This window comes from Vombatus ursinus, unplaced genomic scaffold, assembly GCF_900497805.2.
Source record: "Vombatus ursinus unplaced genomic scaffold, bare-nosed wombat genome assembly UNPS02014945.1, whole genome shotgun sequence".
Taxonomy (NCBI): Eukaryota; Metazoa; Chordata; class Mammalia; order Diprotodontia; family Vombatidae; genus Vombatus; species Vombatus ursinus.
The window spans coordinates 23,682,986-23,705,644 of NW_020954723.1; the positions used below are offsets into that span (position 1 = coordinate 23,682,986).

Genomic DNA, 22,659 nt, shown 5'->3' on the forward strand with positions numbered 1-22,659 from the left:
GTGTCTTGATCTTCCTTATCGCCGTAGTAGATTTTTATGGTCAGATTCTTTGTGTGTGTGTGTTTGCTTATTTTTTCACCCTATTTCTTTCTTTTTTTCTTTTGTAACCCTATTTCTTGATTTAGAACTTTATGTTAATGTTGGACTCCATTCCCGGCATGGGAGGGTAGGAGAGTCTGTCCAAAGCTTCAGGCATTTTTTGCACTGCTGTTTTCATAGCTGGTTTTGGGAGTTTAGAAGTTTTCACTGCTTCTAAGGTGGTGTGATCTGGGGCGAGGTGTGGTCCCTGTTTTCTTGCTCTGCACTTTGGTCCTTAACCAGAAAGGGCCCCTGTTCCCTTGGGACCAGAAATGATACTTTTCTTTAGGGTCCTTGATCCCATGGGACCAGAAGGGATACTGCCCCTCAGGGCTTCCATTCCTTCTTGACCAAAAGTGCTCCTGTCTATCCTTGAACTATGACCCAGAAGTGGGTATAGGCAGTGGAGCTGCTGAACAGATTCTGGTGCTGTGTCCCTTGCTAGCACAGGGGTACCCTGTAATCTCTTTCTGACCAGTCGTCAGGTCCCCTTGCCATCTCTGGTTTGAGAGCTCTCAAAGTTGTTGCTCCTTCTGTTACCACCACCTAGTCCTACCACTGGTATTTTCATTCACATGGGTTTCAGGCCATACTTTACCCCCATGACACAGATCTCTTTTTCTGACCTCCTGTGTTGTCTTGGGTTGGAAGAATGTCTCACTTTGACCTTTTGTTGCCTTTGCTACTCCAGAGTTCTATTTGAGGCATTATTTTAAAGTTGTTTGGAGGGGGATGTTGAGAGAGCTCAGCTGAGTGCTTTCTCCTCTCCATCATCTTGGTTTCATCCCCAGAAGTCCAGTGGCATTATTTTTAATGAACTATAGACCCTATTGTGACTTCTAGTCAAGAACTAGAGGGACCCAGTGATGAATAATATTATCACTGGTCTTTCTAAGGATACCCGAATCATCAGTACAAAATTAAGCTTAAATCCTTCCCTCTCTCCACTCCCCCCAAGGAGAAATTGACTACTACAAGTTAAAATTACAATAAAAATAGTTCATTTATGTAGTGTTTTAAGGTTGACAAAGCACTTTATATACATTATCTCTTTTGGTCTTTAGAATAGCTCTGTAGATAGATGGTATTATAATTTCTATTTTATAAATGAGGAGAAAGAATAGAGTAGTTAGGGGTCTTCCTCAAGATAAAAACATTTTTAGTAGGTGTCTGAAGCAGGTTTCTAACTCATGTCCTGATTTCAAATTCAGTGCTTTATCATGCTTTATACTATATCATGCAAATTTTAGTCCCATCTTATTGTTCTTTCACTGTATATTAGTAAATAAAACCTCATTTCTAGAAGTTGAAAAAATCTGATATTTGAACTTCAGTATAGTATGTATTTCTATAACAATTTTTCAGAAACATTTTATAATAATGATTATACATAACTGCCTTACAGATTTGGTTGCTGTTATTCTGGAAGGTTTTAAGGTGCCTCATAGGTGACACTGTAAGACAGCAGTAGAGTGAAGCTTAGGACTCTGAGTTCTCAATTTTCAGTTTAGATTAAAAGTGACAGTATTTTGGCAGTATGTTGAGACCCAGATGTTAGGAAATGGTAAAGCAGATTTCCATCTGGCAGTAACACCAAATTTGCACTAGAATGATAAATATTAAAAACAATATACATATTAAAAGGCTTCTCCTAAATACAGATGAATTTTTAATTTTTTTTTTCAGATGGGTACTGCCAGCAAAAGACTATAAGATGCTTAATGTTGGGTAAAACCACTACTTTCCAAAACATCCCTTAGTATTTTGCTACAGACAAGGAATCACTTTTAAGAGGAAATCCTTTCTATTAATAATGCTCCTGAGAATATAGGTTTGCTCATTGGGACCTATGACCTTTTCAGTACATATAGTTACATGTCCTAATTTATGTAGCATGCTTATTGTGTGATCAAACTCAAAGCACTTCATTAATTATGTCAATATATATTATTGAAGTGCGTTTGCTTCTGGTATGGTGCCAAAAAAAATAACTGGAACACAATACACCGTGCAGCAGTTGTTAATAAAGAGGGAAGATCTTGGCTGTTATAACCAGGGTAAACATCTGCTCCTGTGAAATTAATCTTGATGTTCAAAGCGCCTCAACTAACGTAACTTTCTAGACCAGTCAACCTTGTAATGAACTTTAGAAGGTCATGTCAACTCATGGATTCCTGATGAAAAATAAAATTTGTTAAGTACTCAAACAAATTTTCAGGAAGAAATTATTCTGAACAATTTCAGCTGACAGGGAAAATTGCCCTTTAGAAATATGTGTGCTTTTTAACTGTTGAAAGACCCTACTGTACCAGAGATAAAAGAGGTAAAGTAAAATGAGCTGAAAAGGTGAAAAATTTACTTTACGCAAGTGAAATTGTGACAGTAATATTAGGGAATAATATAGAGTCACTTAATTTTGTCAGTTCTTACTTCAAAATGTCTTCCTTCTTAATCACTTGTATGCCCCTAGTTTAAGTCAGTACACCTGAACCATAGCAGTATTCTCCTACTTGGTCTCTTTATCTTCAGTCTCATATCTATTCTTCATGCCTCTGCTAGTTTAATCTTCCTCAGACATTTCTTTCACTGTTTCACTCCCTTCCTGAAGAACTATCAACAGCTCTATATTATCTGTGGGATAAATTTAGAACTCAAGCTCATGGTAATTTCTATGTTATCTGAACTCTTTTAGCATTTATTGTATCATTCATCTAGAACCTTGCATTTTTAGTCAAATCTCTCTCTCTCTCTCTCTGTCTCTCTCTCTCTCTCTCTTTTTCTCTCTCTCTGCATATGATACATAGAATGCCCTCAAAGAGCTCACAGTCTAAGGGGGAAGGGGGAGAGGGGAAACAACATGCAAATAACTATGTACAATTCTGTTACATATTATCAATTAATATATAAAAATATTCAAATATATATTGTATCTCAACTAGATTATAAGACCTTTGAAGTCCAAAACCATGTCTTAATTCTTTGTATTACCCAAAGAACTGGCCACTCACATCCTTTTCAGCTCTGGAATCCTGTGATTCTATGAATATTTACTGTTTAGTCAATAAGCATTTATTAAGTGTCAGCTATGTGCCGGGGCCGGTGATAAGTGCTGGGGATAAAAAGAAAGGCAAAAGATAGTTCTTGCCGACAAAGAACTCACAATCAAATGCAGAGTTGAAGGGGAGACACGGGGAGAGGAAGACATAACATGCAAACAACCATGTACAATTAATGTACATATTAGTCAATGAATATATAAAAATACTCAAACCTAAATTTGAATTTAACCAAGGCATTTTTCCTGTGGGAAAGGTGCATTTTATTCTTTGATGGTCACAGAAGATTTGAGCCTCTTTTGTATGTGAATTGAAAGGTTAAGCATCTCATCCCTAAATTAAAGAAAAAAAATGTTATGCCGAAAAGTACTTGATGAACTCCTGTTCTGTAGCCGGCTCCGTTACATCTTCCTTGTCCAGATGACGAAACTGAGACCTTAGATTTTATCCCTAAAATGGATTAGTCTGAGTCACCAAAATTTTCTTCCTCACTGGGGCATCTTGGTGTCTTATCCAGAGGACTACATTTTGTCTTGGATCATTTATTTTATATGGAAAGATACTTTGTATTTCTGTTAGTTTTATGTAATCTAAATGATTGCAGTCCCCTGTATGAAATTTCCACAATGGGTTTTTTTGTTTTGTCTTATTTTGATTTTTGGTGTGGTGGGTTTGTTTGTTTTTTCAATATTTAGGATTTCAGTTCAGGTGCCATCCATTTAGAAGCAAGCTTGTCCTGCCCTTCCTTCGTAAAACTAGAGAAGAAAGGACCATGATGAGACAGGAATACAGAGGTAGAGTCAGATTGTTGGAACACACAGTACCTTGTCACCTAACTCACAAAACAAAGCAAAAATGTGTTAATGTTCCTGAGCAGAGCCAGCTGTGACTGACTTGAACCAGAAATTCCCCAAGGTCCTGTTTAACCATATAACTAAGTGATTCAGCTTATGCATTTTAGATCAGAAATTACTTTTTCAGACTCCAGGGTCAGTTACATGGTCTGAAGTACCTTATAATTTGAAAAATTATTCCTCTTTTGATGTCAGAGATTGGAAATACAGCACGTGTTTTAATTTAAGCAAAATTCTTATATTAGAAAGAAGCTATAGACTTTGTTTTTGTTTTTGTTTTAGTTTTCATTTCCTATCTCTTTCCCTCCCCCACCCTATTTTCAAAAGTGTTTAAATAAAGGGAATAAAACTGATACTTTGATCCATGTCTTTTCATTTTTCATTTTGTGTTCAGTCTAGAATAATGGCTGTAAAGTCAGAAGATAATTCCATTAACTCGTTTAAATATGAACATGTTGGGATCATTTAGGGGTAACATTTACACTGCAAAATTGTAGAATATGGCAACTAAAAATGTGATTTTAGTTTCAGAAGTTAAACCACAGAAAATAGAAGATTGCCATTTTCCTTGCCTCCAAAACTAACTTTACATTTTTTCTTTTATGTTAGATACTGTGGATAAAGCTACTGGTACTGATTCTCTCCAAACTTTGTTCTCAGAGTGGGAAAATCCAGTGTTTGCCCGCTATCCAGAGGTGAGTCTGAACTTTCTTTAGTCTTGGAGTCAATACATGAATGACTAAACTAATTTTCAGATGACTCAGTAATGGAAATTGGCAATATTTCTGCTATATTTGGAAAGTGAAATGTCATCTGTGGAGAGAGAAGGCATTAAAATTAATAACATTTTGGCAACTTTGACATTATGGGCAAATCTCTTATGTAACCAGTACATGGACCAAAACTGTCCATGCCCTGAAGTGTTGTCAGAACTCCATACAATCATAGGATCACAGGCATAGAGCTGAAAGAGACCTCAGTGGCATCTCATCGAAAGCTCTCATTTTATTGATGAGGAGAGAGGTCCACAGAGGCTGAGTGACTTACTGAAGTCGTAGAGATGGCCCATTTCATAGGTGAGACTTGCCTCGAAGTCACCTGACTCTGGACCTGGTACTTTTTCCACTATAGGATAGTCATAGTAAAAATTGGTATCATTAGATAAATGGGTACATCTTCTAGTGATGCAATAGCTTGTCATTCCAGTTGGGCACTACATTTTCTCTGAAATGTAAGTATTACCGAATGTCCTATGTGAGCTGCCAAAGTGATTTTCCTAAAGGGCAAATCTGGCCATGTAAACCACCCACTCCTACTCAGTACTCTGCAGTGGGTCCTTAGTCCTCCAGGATCAAATATAAAATCTTCTACCTGGCTTTTAAAGCCCTTCATAACCAGGACCCTTCTTACCTTTCCAGTCATTTTATTCTTCATTCCACTGTGTACTTCATAATCCAGCAACAACAGCCATGTTATTATTCTGCATACATGACATTCCATCTCTTCACACACAGATTTCATACTGGCTGTCCCCCAGGTCTGGAAAGCTTTCACTCCTCATCTCTGCCTCCTGCTTACCTGTCTTTCTCAAAACTTAGTTTAAATCTTGTCTTCCACAAGAGGCCTTTCACAGCCTATGCTTCACACACTCACCCCACCTCCACCCCCCATTGCTAGTACCTTTCCTCTAAGATTAACTCCCACTGACATAGTACATATCTTGTGTATATTTAGGTAGGTGTTTGCATGTTGTCTTCCACGTTAGGATGTAAGCTGTTTCTGGGCAAGAGCTGTTACTGCCTTTCTTTGTGTTCTCAATACTTAGCACAGTGCCTGGCACATAATAAGCACTTAATAAATTCTCATTGATGATGATGATGATGATAAGTAGTAGTCCAGTAATTGATTACTGACTGTTCAGTAGTTCTTGGCTAAAGTTGGTGACTACAGTATCATTTTCATCAGAAATTTTCAAAAAGGATTTTACTTAAAAAAAGAAGTTTGGTGTTTTTTTTTTAAACAAAATTATAATTTATAGGTTCTTTTACATTTCTGTTAATTCTCTATATTCATTCTTTTTACCTATAGGTGCTATGAAAATAAATGCTTCTAAAAGCATGTTGAGAACCTTCAGGAAAAGGCAATATAGACATCTAAAAAATTTAGATTTAAGGAGTATTGTTTGTGGTTTTTTTATAGGTTGCTCTTGATGTGAGCAGTGAACAGGCTGAGAGTCTAACAGTGAAAATTCACAACATCTTATATCCCTATCGTTTTACCAAAGAGATGGTTCATTCGATGCAGGTAAAAGATAGATCGAAGCTTAATAAAAAGCACATGCAGTGCCCAAAATAGCTGCTGAATTTTAAGCAAATTACATTTATTAAAGGTACAGAGTACTTAGTTAGGTTGTTAAATTGTCATCGTTTTCATATAATCTTTACCACAGAAGAGGAGAAGGCAAAGAAATCAAAGGGAAATTGTTTGTATTGCAAAGAAAGCAATTTGTTTAGGAATGTGGAAGATCCGAGAGGGTTGAATTGCGTGTTCTGACCCACAATTTCTCTTTTTTTAAAAAATGCATTTTAGGGGCAACTAGGTAGCACAGTGGATAGATCTCTGGCCTTGGAGTCAGAAGGACCTGAATTCAAATCCGGCCTCAGACACTTGATACTTACTAGCTAAGTGATCCTGGGAAAGTCACTTAACCCCAATTGCCTCACCAAAAAGCAAAAACAAAAACTGCATTTTACTGATATCTAATATTTTTACATAACCTACATTTCCTACTGCATATCTCCTGGAAACGTTTTCCTCGGAACCATCCCTTTTAAAAAATGAATAAAAAAGAGGAAGAAAGAAGTTCAGCTAAACTAACCAATATGTCAAAAAAAGTCTGCCTTTCCACAAAATGTTCCACACCTCTGCAAAGTGGTCTTACCCTCATTTTCAGGGGCTAAGAAAATTTTGCACGGAATCATGCACTTGCTGTTGTGAGATATTTAGGAATCAATAAACTACCTTGTTGACAGTTCCTGCAACAGTGGGAATTGTCTGGAGACAGCTAAGTGGTACAGCAAATAGAGCACTGGGCCTGGAGTCAGGAAGACCTGAATTTAAATCCAGCCTCAGATACTTACTAGATGTGTGACCCTGAGCAAATCATTTAACCTCTGCTTGCCTCAGTTTTCTCAACTGTAAAATGGAGGTCATAATGGCACCTTTAAATTAGAAACTCATAGGGGTTATCTGACTTTAGGAGTGAACATATAAATGAAAAATAAAGACATTATTAAGAAGCAAGCTGTGAAAAGTACCAACAAGCAGATAGTGCTGCCCAGAGCACACTGCACCACAGCTGGGAAAGTTGTACGTGACAACTTCGCACGCATGGGTCAAGCTAGGACCCCACAATTAGAAGGGGAGGGATTTTACTGGAACAAGATAGCTGCAGACAGCGTTAAGAAACATGAGACTTTCTATAATAATAACTGCTGGGGAAACTGGAAAGCAGTCTGGAAGAAATTAGGCTCACGCTCACATCTTATACCATATGCCACAATAGATTCAAAGTGGGTATGTGACCTGAATATTAAACATCACGTAGTAGAAGAGTTAGAAGAGAAACAGATCATATACTTTTCACAATTTGCTTCACAAGCAAAGGTTAAGGGATGAAAAAAAATTTAAATACATAAAATTGTATTAATATCTCTTGTTTTTACATCACCTCAATTTCTCACTGTGTCCTTCACCTTATTATTTCTGTTATTATTTGAGGTAGCTTAGTGGCACAGTAAGTACATAGAGTGCTGGGCCAGGAGTCAGGAAGTCCTGAATTCAAGTCCCACCTCAGTTCCTTACCAAACTCTTAATTGAGACATTTGATCCAAAGATTTTTTTTCCCATTCAACCACTTCCTTTCTTATCCTGTTTGCATTAATTTTGTTTGTGCAGAAGCTTTTCATTTTCATATAATCTATTTAATCTTTATAAACATCTCATTTGAGCCACACAATAACCCTGTTGCTATAGATAGTTGCTATAGATTTTATTATTATTCCCATTTCACCTAGGAGGAAACTAAGAGGTTAAATGGGTTTAAGAGGTTGAGTGATTTGCCCGTTGCAAGGGGCAGGGGCAGAATTTGAATTATAGGTCTTTGTGATTCCAAGTCCAGCACTCTGTTTACTGTGAAGCACTGCCACTCAACCATGATCATCTTTTTACCTTGTTTTTTTATATCCTCCTTCTTATTTTCTCTCTTTACATATCTATTCACTCCCTGTGTCTCTAGCATTCTCATCTTTCCCAATGACTGCCCCAACATGTCGGCCCTAATTCTGTATCTTTTTTTTTTTGTGAGGCAATTGGGGTTAAGTGACTTGCCCAGGGTCACACAGCTCCAAGGCCAGAGCTCTATCCACTGCACCACCTAGCTGCCCCTCTAATTCTGTTATCTTACCAAGTTTATCAGTCAACTTGGATTTTAAAACTTTTTAAGACTTAATATCATGATTAAATTCTGTACATTTTTAAAGAACTTTTTCCCTCCTCCTAAATTCTAGATTTTTGTGTAATTCATTTCAAGTAAATTCTTTTGAGCACTAGCACAACAGCTTATAATATGCTATAAATGTTAGAAAGATGATTTAGATACAACTCTTAGCCTCCAGGAGTTTAAATTAATCCAGTAGGAGGGATAGGGCAAATTAAAAAAAAAAAGCTGTAGTACAAGGAAGAATATGTGGTATATGCCATAAAAAGAGATATAAACTAAGTGAATTGGGGGTTCAGAGGAAGGAGAAATCCCTTTCAGTAAAGGAAGGAAGTTTTCATGGAGGAGATACACTCGGCACTAGATCTTAAAAGGTTGGTAGGATTCAACAAGTGGAGCTGTGAGGAGAAAGCATTCTAAGAGAAGAGAAGAACATGAGCTTTGGTGCAGGGGTGAAGATATTCAGGAACTAGTCCAGTTTGGTTGGTGTATTGTGGAAAACATTTAGTGGAGTAGTAAGAAATAGGGCTAGAAAAGGAGGCTGGAGCCTTAGCATCACCGAGCATCAATGAAATATATAATAGTTCTCTAAATATAGGCCATCCTTCCCCCCCCCCCCGGAATGGGCTGTTGTATAACCTCAGGATTACTTTTGTGTTTGTGTGTGTGTGTGTGTGTGTGTGTGTGTGTGTGTCTGTATCTGTGTCTGTGTCTGTGTGTCTAGATTCCAGCCAGTACCATAACACTAACTTCATTTTTTCTAATAGAAAGATATATTGATATTAAATCTGTTGTTATGGTTTCTAGCTCCTTTGTAAACCTATATTCATTGTTGTGCTATTAATTTGAATATTTGGCAGGTACTCCAGCAAGTGGATAACAAGTTTATTGCCTGTTTAATGAGTACAAAACAGGAAGAGAATGTTGGCACAGGTAAGAATAGAGCCTGTCCTTGATTAGTACTCTGCTGACCTTCAGTTAAGAGATGCATGGCCTTATTTTAAGGAAATTTTGGATATACGATTGCTGATTTAAACCAACTGTGAGGCAGAAGAATTATCAAAATTGTGAAAATGTTCAAATAAATATAGTTGTTGCAAGTACATATGTAGTATATAATTCCTTTGGATCTGTTCTAATGAATAGATAAGAATGATAAATAAGATAGCAACCATTAGTCTGTAAAACGGATACTTTTAAACCAGGAGTTCTTAACCATTTGGAATTACAGACCACGTAAGCATTCTGGTGAAGCCTGTGGACAACATATCAGAGTGATGTATTTAAATGCATAAAACAAAGGTTTACAAAGGAAATCAGTCATATCGAAATACAGTTATCAAAATATTTAAAAGACTGGAAAGAATTGTATGGTCTGATGCTGAGTGAAGTGAGCAGAACCAAGAGAACATTGTCCACAATAACAGCCACGTTGTGCGATGACTAATATTGATAAACTTAACCCTTCTCAGCAATACAGGGATCTAAGACGTCTCCAAAGACCTCAAGATGGAAAATGCTGTCCACGTCCAGAGAAAGAACTATGGAATTTGAATTGCTATTTTTTTCTCTTCTGTTGAGTTTTGTTTCTTCTTTCTGGTGATTCCTCCTATTGGTTCTAATTTTTACTTACAACATCACTAATGTGAAAATATGTTTAATAGGAATGTATATGTATAGCCTATATCAGACTGTGCGCCATCTTGGGGAGGGTGGTGGGGAGGAAGGGGGAGCAAAATTTTAAACTCAGAAGCATATGCAAGTGATTGTTGATAAATCAAAGTAAATTAAAAAAAAAAAGAAAAATATTTAAAAAGCAAGTTCACAGATACCAGGTTAAGAACCTTTGATTTGGAAAGAGTTTATTCTCATTAGCATCTTAAATATATATCCTTCAATCTTGTTTACACCGTTAATTTACTTAATAATCCCAGTGTTCATCAGTAGAGCAAAGAAAAATTAATTCCATTCCCTGTAAAATATAGGCAAGTGGAGTCAGTGGACTGCCAGTAAAAATGAATTAATTTGGGAAGTTCTGATTGTTATCAATTCTTTTTTTTTTTTTTTACTAGAGGCTATAACTCCTTTTTCATTTATTTTTTTTTCAATTTCACAAGCATTTATTTTCTCTCCCCACTACCATCATTAGAAAAAAAAAAAAAGAAAAAGAAAAAAATCCTTTGATATCCTGGGAGATGGAATATCATGTATGAGGAACAGTAAGTAAGCAAGTGTAGCTGAATCATAGAGTACATTGAGGGAAGTAAAGTATAAAGATCTGAAAGATAGTAAGGTTTCAGGTTGTGAAGGGCTTTAAATACCAAACAGAACACTTTCTGTTTGATCTTGGTAGTCACAGGGAGCCACTGGAGTTTTCTGAGTAGAGAGATTATATGGTCAGACCTACACTTTAGAAAAATCTGTTTGGAAGCTTGGTGGAGGCTAGTTTGTAGTGGGGAGAGAATTAAGGCAAGAAGACCAACTAGAAAGCTATTGTATTAGTGCAGGTGTAACATGATAAGGACCTGAAACATAGGACAGCTGTGTGAGTAGAGAAAAGAGCATATGTTTGAGATACATTGGGAGGGTAGAAATGAGAAGACTTGAAAACAAATTGGAAAAATGGTGGTGGGTGTACATCAGGAGTTGAGGATGACACCAAGATGGGGAGCCTGAGTAGCCAGGAGGATGGTGGTGCCCTTGACAGTGCTAGAAAAGTGGGGGAGAGGACAGGGTTTGGTAGGAAGATAGTGAATGAGTTTTGTTTCGGACCTGGTGAGAAAAGGACAATGGTAAACTTTTCTTTAGACTTCATGACACATACTGGATTAAACTAGAAGCCTCTGAGATAAGCTAATATAACTCTGGTATTTTTTTAAGTCAAAATACCAAAAGTTTTTCCATTATCCAGGATTTTTTTTTACCAATTTTTTTTTAGTTCTATGAATAATATGTTCAAAACTCTTAACTTACTTCCTTTACTTTTGACATTTGCACTTGTATTTTGTTATATGGCCAAACAAATTATTGTCCTAAATTACAGATAACTGAATACCTCTAGCTTGACATTTTATGTTCCTTGTTTCTGTTATAGTTAAGTACAGCTATCTAGTTATGAAGCCTCAGAAGACAAGGGTTATAAAAAAAATATATATATATATAGTTTCTGATGTAGATAGAGTTACTGTCATATCTCCATTTATATCTAAGAAATGAAAAATGGAAGTACTATAAACAGAAGAAAGAATAAACATCCTTCTAGATAGGCCAAGGGTAGGTGTGGTCCTGATTTCATAGTATCCCTTACTCTTAGTAATGAACATTGGCATCAGTTTCATATTGATGTTATTGCCTCATAGTTTATTATTTATTCAGTTGTTTTGCCCAGCACAGGATGTACAGCATTCATCACAACCAGCTGCAATTCTTGTCCTCAAAGGAGTTTAAATTACAGCACTGGGGGCCAACCCTGTCTTTGGGCTCCGGTACAAAAAATTGCTTCTTTTTCTAGACTTAACCTCTCATGCCCTGGGCTCGAGGGTATCCTGGGGGCAGCGTCTTTTATCTCTTAGGTAGGAGGAAGAGCAAATAGCCATTTGGCATAATCTTCTTCAGCCAATTTCAAGAACAGAATTTCATTTTTAAAGCAGTTCTAATAAACTTTAATTCTTGCAATGGCCCTTGGCCAGAGCAATAAAGTTCTAACCTATAAAAGTAAACCTCAGCCAGAGTTACTCCTTCCTGCAAGATGTTCATGACAAGCCCTCATGAAAAAAAGCCATGATGACATCTTGAAGAATATGGCTACAGATGTTCCTATTGTATTTAGGAAGACTAATTCTGCTATCATAACAGAAAGAGAATGGGACTTATTTTTTACACTTCATTTTCCTAAGCACTGAAAAAGAAGCATAACCAGAAATGTGGTATCCTATGGCCCTCTGCCAAGACATTTGGATGCTCTTCAAATGATATAAAAATCACAATCTTCATGGATCCCAAATCTTCATGCAGTCAATTTAGATTATTTTAATGTGGTGTTTAATGAAACTCCATTTTATCAAATTAAAATTAATAAAGCATATAAGTGTAGTGTTTAATCCTTAGTGAGTACTAATGACAACACTCTCTCATTAGAAATAAATTCAGTGCCTTTTTCAAAAAGGCCTTAAGATATTCCTAAACTGCATCATGGCATAGACGTGACCCTTGGTTCTTGAAGGATATACTGATAAAGTACCTTGGACATCCTCTCCCAAGCTGGAAAGGCTTCCAATATGGTTCCAGCGAAATTGTCCGAGGACCAGCCTAGCAAAATTCAGAGAGCCTAGGTGGTTGGCTTCTGGGTGAGGAAGCTTTTTAGCCCAAGATACCAATGGAAACCATGCTAAGCAGAGAAAAGCTAAGATATGCATAGCTAAAGGGAATGCCCGTGCTCATGGAAATACTGACTCTGAAAGCATCTTTTGTTAGCATCTTTATTACAATTTCAGTATTTTGGAAAGCTAAAAGTATACTATTGCTCTTTAGTTAACCTTGGTTCATCTTGTACTTATGTTGTTAAGTAATTTCAGTCAGCCTTTGTTGCTCTATATAAAATGGTTCTTTTATTCTCGTTCTCCCGAGTTTGGAATTCAAATGGTCCTAATCTCTTCTGATATTCCCAGGTGGAAACCTGCTTGTCTTGGTAGATCAGCATGCTGCCCACGAGAGGATCCGCTTAGAGCAGCTCATTTGTGGTAAGACGTAATTGTGGCCAGAATAATAGGGCGGCTAAGAGGCACAGTGGATAGTGTACTGGGCCTGGAGTCAGGAAGATTCATCTTCCTGAGTTCAGATTCAGTCTCAGATACTTCCTAGCTGTATGACCTGGGCAAGTCATTTAACCCAGTTTGCCTCAGTTTCCTCATCTGTAAAATGAGCTAGAGAAGAAATTGGCAAACTGCTCCAGTGTCTTTGCCAAGAAAACCCCAAATGGGGTCACAAGGAGTTGGACATGACTGAAACAGCTGAACAACAAGAAAGGCATGGAATAACGGAGATGACTGACTTCTCAGCAGATGTCTGCCTGTGGGGTAGGTCCTGAGGAAATCCTCAGGGCAGCAGGGGCACGCCAAGAAGTACCTAGGCAGTGGGCCACTTGAATGAAGGCCCTTTCGTGCCCTCTACTCTAAGTTAAGGACATAACAGTCAGACCTGTCATCCAGACAGGAAGGTTGTAATTGGTCAGAAGCTTAGGAAATGTGCCCATTGGTCCCTGAGGTTTCCTACTACTATTCATGGTGTCCAGAGCAGAGACTTGAATTAAGTTGAGGGGACTGAGCCGGGCAGTTCCACTTCAGTGTCCATTGGGCAAAGGTTTCTAGAATCTCGGAAGGCTTGGTATGCATTTTAGAAACACTATAGACCATTTTTCACATTATCGGACTATGTTCTCCCCAACGGATGAAATTACAGGAAGAGCTTTACTTTTGTGGGTAAGTAACAAAAAAACACTGTTGACAGTGGACTAGGAAAGGATAGAGATGGATACTTCTATTGAATAGAAATTTGCCATGCCATTTTTCACTTCTCTTTAAAAGAGGAAGGCCCAAGAAAGAGAGAACATATTACAGTATCACAGTTAGAGAAACTTCATTGCAATGGTGTTTAGACTATTATGCTGATCGGTCTTCTCTAGTGACCTCTTGAGAATAAGTGATACAGTCTCAAGATTTGTATTAGAAAACCTTGTATTCTTTCCCAGCCTACCCACATCATTCAGTTGTATCAGTGAAAGAGTAGTTGTTATTTGTCTACATGTATGTGACATTGTGTCTTTGGTATAGAAGATGAAGATTTCTTAGATTACTAAGTTACTGTGAAAACGTATGGACAGGCTGGATTACATTTTGAGTCTGCCAAAAGGCTGAAACCTGAAACTCTGAAGTTAAAAACTCTTGGTCTAAAACTAGGCAGTAGAATAATTAACATTATTATGCTCTGTCATGTTTCATGCTTGATCTGAGACTCCTAGACTTTATTTCTCTTTGTTCCCACCTATTAAACTTTCTGCCAATAGATTCCTATGAGAAGGAACAGCCAAAAAGCTTTCACCGCAAGAAATTGCTGTCTTCTACCATCTACCCACCACTGGAGGTCACAGTGACAGAGGAACAGAGGAGGCTCTTACAGTTAGTACCATGCTTGAGTGATGAACATTTTAAAGATGGGATACTGAGTATAGGATAGAGTGTGCCTAGTAATCTGGTCCAGCGGCTAGAACTTAGATCATTTTCGCCCTTTCTTGGAACAGGGAGTGTTTATTCTGTAGTCTCTGAAAGCAACGTTACTGCTATAATTGCTTCCATTCTGCTTTGTATCAATGTATTCTCATTCCTTAGATATAGTTCCCATAATCACGTTGAAGGAAATGTCTAGCACAGAGAAGCATAGCAGGGATAAATCATGTAGTGATTCACTAGATAAGACCTTTCCCAACTCCTGGGATGGCAGCCGTTTATGGAAATGGGAAGGAGAGAATTGTCTCTTATTTATTTCAGATTTGGAAATAAGGCTATTGCCAATACTTCATTTCTCCTAGGGCCTAATTTAGATTAGCTGCAGATCCATTTATTTACATCCAGTTAATCTGTAACTTCTCGGATCCAGGGGCCATTAATTACTTCCCTGCCTTCATGCTGATTTAAAACATTCTGAGCTCTTTGTTTTTGTGCCAGGCTTCTTTAAGAGCCAGTTGAAAATCAACTATCAGAGTGAGTAACTCTCCAGTGAAGAGGAAAAGTAAATCCAGGTATTTTAAATCTCTCAAGACCCTTGTTTCCCTGAGCGAAATGGGGAATAAGTGGAGGTTACTGTGATCTCAAAAGGGGAGATATTATAATAGTAGAATCCTAAAAGAAGATCTTTAATTATGAGAGAATGAGAGAAGCTTTTAAAAACCAGGGCAATTTCTGAAAAATGATGGAGTATTTGTAACTGAAATGGAAACAAAGGAGTCTTCTTCAGAAGTACTCTTTGATATACTCTAGTTCATTGGAGACTCTTCATCTCTTTAGGTGTTACCACAAGGGTCTAGAAGATCTGGGCCTGAAATTCATATTTCCCGATACCCCCAGCTCCCATATCCTTGTTGGGGAGGTGCCGCTCTGCTTTGTAGAAAGAGAAGCCAATGAAGTTCGGAGGGGAAGACCTACTGTGACAAAAAGTATCCTGGAGGTGAGCCGTGCTGGGAAGGTTGCTTTGGGACTGTCCCGGTGCATTTGGCCTGGAGAGGCCGTGAGCTTGACCTTGGTCGATTTGATAAGCTGTCCTTTGCTACCCTCATTCTCTCAGCAGTCTTTACTTTGGGGCTTCTACCCTAACCCTCCTCTCCCCCCACCTTCTTTTTTATTTTTTTCATTAATAGACTTTGCTATTCAATCTCTATTAAACTAGAACAAAAACTTTTGCAGCACACACATCAAAGACGGCTGTTAAGGAGTTTATTTCAGTTTGAAATCAAGCTTATGATGGCAAGAAAAATCTTACTTATGTTCAGCCAGGCTGATCGAGATAATTTTTTGTTGATTCTGAAGGGAACTGGAATGGCTTTGCTGTATCTCCAAAGAGAAGTAGCCTCTTAACTTCTGGCAGATGGAACAAATCACTAACATGCTCCTAGTTAAGAGAACAAATCATTTAACATTAATTGAACCCAACAGTTGTAATGGTAGCATTGATGTTATTAGTAATAGTAATAATGATAGCTCACATTGATATGATGCTTTATAATTTTCAAAGCTCTTTTCTCACAGCATTTCACACACACACGCACACGCATACATGCACGCACACACACACTTCCCTTTCAGTGTGATGATGGGCAAGCGACTTATCAGGGAATTGTATGCAGATCTTGCTCACTGGGCTTTGTAATCTAAATGTGTTAGTTTCTGGAAACACCAATGGTAGAGAATGTGAGAGGAGTTACTATTTGTCTCTGTTGTACTAACTTTGATAAGGGGGTCACTCAGTTTCTTTCTGTTTGTTTTTTTCTCCTCTTGGGAGAAATATGGCTGTGATTTTGAGGCAGTGCAATGTCTACCATTTGGCTTTGAGTAACTTTGGGAATTAGAACATGGCTTGGGAGAAGAGGAGGAAGGAGTATTTTCTAAGTCTGATCTAAAAGAAGGACAATTAAGAGCAATGGGAGCCTAGAGGCACTGAGAAAGGAAGGAAGGAGGGAAACAATAAACCAAGGAAACCTTTATTAAATGCTTACTATGTGTCAGGCACTGTGCTGAGCACTTTATCCCTAATAAAGAAGTCCTGTGATTTATTGCAAAGAAATCGCTAGTGGTGCTGTATCTTCAAGCAGTGCTCTTCCCTGTAACTGGACTAGCTTAACTTTCAAAGGTTTTACAAATGGGTAGCATGAAAGGAGGTCTGGTAGAAATGTCTTTAAAATTCATTTGTAGTATGGCATCTGCTGAGGGCAGCTAGGTGGCACAGTGGATAGAGCACTGGCCCTGGAGTCAGGAGGACGTGAGTTCAAATCCAGCCTTGGACACTTGACACTTCCTAGCTCTGTGGTCTTGGACAAGTCACTTAACCCTGATTGTCCTGCCCAAAAAAATTAGTATCTGCTCTAATAAGGCTGTTGAAAGAGATGTAACAGGGGCAAAAATATGCCAGGCAATTTTTTTAAGTACTATAGAGTTTTTTTTTTAAATCTAAAGATAGGGAGTTTCCAAGAACTACTGTGGAAACTTGAATGAAAAATTTCTGGTGTTTATGATCATAAAGCATGGGTTGTATTGAGTGGAAAATTATGTTAATTTTTTTCTTATTTATTTGCCTTTATTCACAATATGTGTCCAACATTACACTTGTTCTGGCTAGAGTTTTAAACAGAAACAGACTATCTCTTAATAAATGATCAAAGCCACTCTTACCAATTACACGTCCTCATAAGCTGTTGGGAGCTGTGTCTGGATCGAGTCTCCCTTGCACAAATGTGTTTAAATCTTCACAGAACGTCTTACTCAAAGCACTTTATGTTTTATAAAACCTCATATTCCAAGCTTCCTTTCCTTGAGGCTGCTGGTCCTTAAAGGAGTCAATTCAAATATTTATTTTCTTGGTAGAGAAAAGATAGAATAACAGCAGCTTACTTGCACTTATTTTTTGCTTTCCAGGAATTTATTCGAGAACAAGTAGAGGTAAGCAATTCTTTTGTTTGGGGAGGACAGGCAGAGGTCTCACATCTATCACCCTCTATTCCTACTATGAATGAAGAGTTAATCATGTCCTATTGCTTTTAGCTGCTTCAGACTACAGGAGGAGCTCAAGGGACTTTGCCACTTACCATCCAGAAGGTGTTAGCGTCCCAGGCCTGTCATGGTAAGAACCTCAGTGTAGTTATTAAAGATTCACTCTATGCTAAGCACTCTTGACGGGTGGAAGAAGAAAGAGGAGAATGTAAGACAAATGGAGCCTTGCCTCTAGAAGCCTACAGTCTGTATTAAGAAACAACACACATGTGAAACAACCAAAGGAAAATACAGTGGGATCATTTGAGTTTCATACAAATATTTGATATAGGAGTTCAGTAGGAGAGCCAAATGGAAGAGCAAATAGAATCAGCTTTCCTAGAAGAAGTGGGTTTTGAATGAAACTCAACATGAATTAGTAGAGAGAAGAAAAAAAGAAAACAGTGGATGGAAGGAATGGCATGAACATAGGCCTAACAAACAAATCCATACTTGTGGAACACCAAGTAGATTAGCTTAGTTTGAATAAAGGATCTATATAGAGAAGTATGAAGAAGTTAGATTGAGAAGGGGAGATGGAAGCCTTGAAGTCCAAAATGGAACGTTTCACTTTGGCACGTAGACTTTAGAGCTAGAACAGACCTTGGATTGGGACTCCAACCGTCTCATTTTTCAGAGAAGGAAACTAAGGCCAAGGGATGTATTTGTAAAAGCAGCACAGCCAAGATTTGAACCATTAGGGCTCCAACTGCACATCTAATGCTCATTCCTTCATACTGTGTTGTCCAGGCATTTGATATGGGATCTTGAGCAGGAAAAAAATAAAACAAAATGGCATTTGAGAAAAATGTTCTGACTGCTACTTTTGTGTGATGGATCAGATTTAGGCTATTATAATGACATAAGCAAGAGCTAGTGAAGATTTACATTAGGGTGGGTTCTGTAGAAGTAGAAAGAAAATGGCAAATGAAAGGGGACATTTTGAAGAAAGATTAACATGACTTGGTAGATTGAACCTGGAGCCAGAGGAAAGAAAATATTGAAAAATAACCCTAATTATATAAGGCTTAGTTACTCCGAAGAATGTAAGGCTGCTTTTGTCACTCAGAGGAACTCTGAAAACACATTATATGGCTCTAGTTTAAGCCACAAAACATAACCTTCTTACGAGGATGAGAGTTTCCTCAGGGAATGGCTGAGGAGCATGGTGAAGCAGGAAGCCGTAAGTTCCATCCATGGTCTGAGGTGATGACTCCAGCAATTCTAAGACCGACAGAAAAGTGTCCAAGATGTATGTTCCTTTATTTAGGAGACATTTGGGGCATAGTCAGGATTGCTTTCTCACTGTCCATGTGACCCTTCTCTTGTGCTCCTTTCTTGTTTTTAGGAGCTATTAAGTTTAATGACAGCCTGAGCCTAGAGGAGAGCTGTCGACTTATTGAGGCTCTGTCTCGGTGCCAGCTGCCCTTCCAGTGTGCTCATGGGAGACCTTCGATGCTGCCCTTGGCAGACGTAGACCATCTGGAACAGGAGAAACAGGTACCTTAGCGATTAAGAGTGAAGAAGAGGAAACTGAGTCTCCCTCTTTCTTTTAAAGGGCAGGGAACAGTGCTGCCTTGAATAAACTACCAGCTCTTCTTGCTCACCCATTTTGAAATGCCCACACACACACACCCCTCCCCCCACCACCACCACACACACATGGTTCAGTATTCTTGAGTTTGGTATAAGCACAGATTTGTGGATCCATCATATCTAGTGCGGACTTGCTCTTGTCTTTCTGGATAGGACGGAGCAATTCTTTTTCCTAGAACTGTAGAGACTTGGTAGGGATACTGCAGATTAGCTTTTGGCTAAGCGTGGTCATACTACCTGGTCACTTACCATGAAAGTAACTTATTGTAACGGCAATGCCAGTTGATGGAGTCTCTGCATCTTGGGGGATTATGAGACTGTGGTCACAATCCACCCCAGAGAGTTTGGTGTGGATAAAGCTGCAAGGACACAGAGTGGTTTAAATTAAGAATATTTTCTGTTCTCAGTTATAATCTTAACTGAAACAGAACATGAGACCATATTAAGAATGTCCATGTTATTGCATTCCTAGAGCCAGCAATTGTGCTTACCTTTCCCACTAAAGAACTACCAATTCTTCTTTTACAGTGAGTCATGGGTATTAGAACTTTGTATGCAGCCCAGTTGAACTCCCTAGTGCTGGAAACTCTGCCCCATTCTGAACCACAAAGAATCTAGGTTCCACGACTATTAGAGGAGTTTTTTTTTATCCTGGAGAAACCTATTGTGTTGCTCATTTAGTCTTCCCTGAAGCCTGATTTCAATATACTTTGGTAAATTAACAGTGTATTTGGGATTTGAGTATCCATATTTGCTTTAGTATGTTAACAACTATAATAATTCTTTTTTTTTCCTAGTATCCTAAACCCAACCTTGCTAAACTTCGCAAAATGGCCCGGGCCTGGCATTTGTTTAAGAAAGTAGAGACTCATGATGAAAAGCAAAACAAAGGATGAAACCACCTTGTGAACTTCCATGAATACAAGACTCTCTGGACAGGCCCCACAACTGTGAGAAGATGAAGGGAAGTTGGCTGAATATGGCCGCATACAGGATGAATCACTGCGGTTGTGACACTTTCCTTAGCAAGCCCAATGCACAGAACTGACTGCAAAAGCATAACATCCTTTCTTGGGTATCTCAATAGGCAAACTGCCACATAATAATTCAAATCTGAAAGCTGCATAAGGGGAAATATGTAAATGTATGCATTTGTATGAATCAGGAGGTTGAAAATACCTTTCCGTGTCTTATTTTGGAGTAAAATTTAATAATGGATTTTAAAAAAAAGTCATCAGTTTAGTTTTCATTTAATCTACATTACAAAGGATTGGTAATGTCCTCCCATCCATGTTCAATGCTAGTCCCTTATACACCTTCCTATCCTATAGTTTTCCTGAGCCCCGTCCCTTGCCTACATTTAAAAGCCCAGACCTAAAGAGTCTTATTCCATCCAGTCTGATCCCACAATAACTGGATTATTTGAATGATGAAAAGGGCCTGAGAGGCCATCAAGGCCAACCCATACCTGACCAAGAATCTCCTCTACAAACAACCCCAACCAGTGTTTTTTTTCCATCTAGTTGAAGATAGGGTCCTTACCCTTCCATCATTTTCAACTAGATGATTTTAGGGAACTGACCAACACAAGTCATGGTGGTCAAGAAAAAGAAAGAGGACAAGAACTGGATGGAGAAAATTTCTAGTTTCCATTTTTCTGCTGTCTTTAAAACAATTGTCTAGCAAATGATGTTGTATATATCTACAACCACAGAAATACTGAAAGTTTGTTTTTAAAGATGTCTGGGGTTGAGATTTTTATTATATGGATACTCATATTCCCCCTCAGGGGGGATACTCATAATGGATCTGTAACCTCCCTGACTTGGAAGTTCCTTCCGACAGTGCAGATCACGACCTATCCATATCTACCCATCCTATGTGAGTCTCAGCCATGTCCTCTTATAAGGACGCATCCTGGGGAATCCATCCAAAGTACTGCAGGCCTTCCTCAATTTCGCTTCCGCTAAGTACTTCTCCAATATCTGAGCCTGATGTGAAGGTGATCCTGGGTTCTCAAAGGCCATGCCAGTGGAGTGTAAGCTCTTACAGGTTCCACCATGTTGGAAATGCTTCGGTTATGGCCCTCACCATAGACCAAAGCTGTGTTCTGAGGGTTGACCCAGCTAAGTATGGAAAAGCTCATCACCAGGAAGCTGGCCAGTCAACAATGGACTTTTTTGGCCATGGCAGACCATTAATTTTCGGTATATGTTTGTTTTTAAAAGCTTTATGTCTCAATGCAGTATTTATTCTTTTAATAAGATGCCTAACTTTGCCTAAGCAGGTATGATCGCTCGTGATTTCCCCTGCATTTTCCTCAAGGGATAGGGGTTCTTTTGGGTCCAACCCAACTTCTATCTAGGCACCTAGGTGTCACAGTGGATAGAGGCAATGGGCCTTAAGTCGGGAAGACCTGAGTTCAAATTTAGCCTCAGACACTTACTAGCTGTGTGATCCTGGGCCAGTCACGTCACTTCTGTTCTCCTCAATTTCCTCATCTGTAAAGTGGGGATAATAATAGCACCTACCTCCCAAAGTTGTGAGGATCAAATGACATAATGATTATAAAGGGCCTGGTACATAGTAAATGCTATATAAAGGTTAGCTGTTATTATTATCCATGCTTAATTACCATCTACAGTCTTAATCATGGCATAATTCCATGTGAACACTGGATTTTCCTCCTTGCAAAATGCTTCCAAGCAGTCTCCTTTATATATTCCTACTTCCTTAACACATGAATTGTTTAGAAAAGCATTTTCTATGTCTCTGGTTAATAAAAATGCTTAGTGGATTAGACTTGTGGAAAAAGCAGTAACATGCACTGTGAACAAGCTACAAGTCTGGATGATAAGAGTAAAATGTTGCTTTGAGAATTTTTACTTTAAATTTGAAAGAGAGATGACACAGCATCTCTCATGAGGGCCATCAAGTGAAGATGTTTGAGAAGCACTGTTCTTGTACTGAACCAACATTTTCATAGACTCCCAGGATTAGAAATACCATCATAAGTGATTCAGTCACCCTCAATGGCCTGCCTGTCCAAAGGCAGAGTTACGATATTCCACCCCATCACCTGTGGCAGCTAGGACTACCCTGATAGCCTTGTCCCTGATCCTTAGCCTGATAAAAGTCCGCATCCCACCACCCCTGGAGAGAAACAGGGTTTTCCAGAGTCTAAAGTGGGGACAATTTTATGAAACGCGTAACTTCTTAGTTATTAAGAAGAATAAAAGCCACATTTTTATAAGCAGTGCAGCTTTATCAGGTTCACATCTGTG

At 38.5% G+C, this 22,659-nt stretch overlaps 1 protein-coding gene across 6 annotated transcripts in view; it reads left to right on the forward strand.

Moving 5' to 3' along the window:
- The window catches only part of MLH3 (mutL homolog 3), a 32,385-nt gene extending 11,797 nt beyond the window's left edge, over positions 1-20,588 (forward strand). For 3 of the 6 annotated variants that reach the window (XM_027844853.1, XM_027844852.1, XM_027844854.1), the window contains exons 3-13: positions 3,830-3,928; positions 4,598-4,683; positions 6,188-6,292; positions 9,347-9,419; positions 13,154-13,225; positions 14,548-14,659; positions 15,545-15,704; positions 17,666-17,689; positions 17,792-17,870; positions 19,128-19,279; positions 20,173-20,588. In XM_027844853.1, coding sequence (XP_027700654.1) covers positions 3,830-3,928; positions 4,598-4,683; positions 6,188-6,292; positions 9,347-9,419; positions 13,154-13,225; positions 14,548-14,659; positions 15,545-15,704; positions 17,666-17,689; positions 17,792-17,870; positions 19,128-19,279; positions 20,173-20,271 — 1,061 coding nt within the window. In that variant the 3' untranslated portion in view covers positions 20,272-20,588. Of the gene's footprint in view, positions 1-3,829; positions 3,929-4,597; positions 4,684-6,187; positions 6,293-9,346; positions 9,420-13,153; positions 13,226-14,547; positions 14,660-15,205; positions 15,705-17,665; positions 17,690-17,791; positions 17,871-19,127; positions 19,280-20,172 lie in introns of those variants that run through there. The other 3 variants (XM_027844855.1, XR_003567555.1, XM_027844856.1) reach the window with 3 other exon arrangements.
- The last annotated feature ends 2,071 nt before the right edge of the window (positions 20,589-22,659 follow it).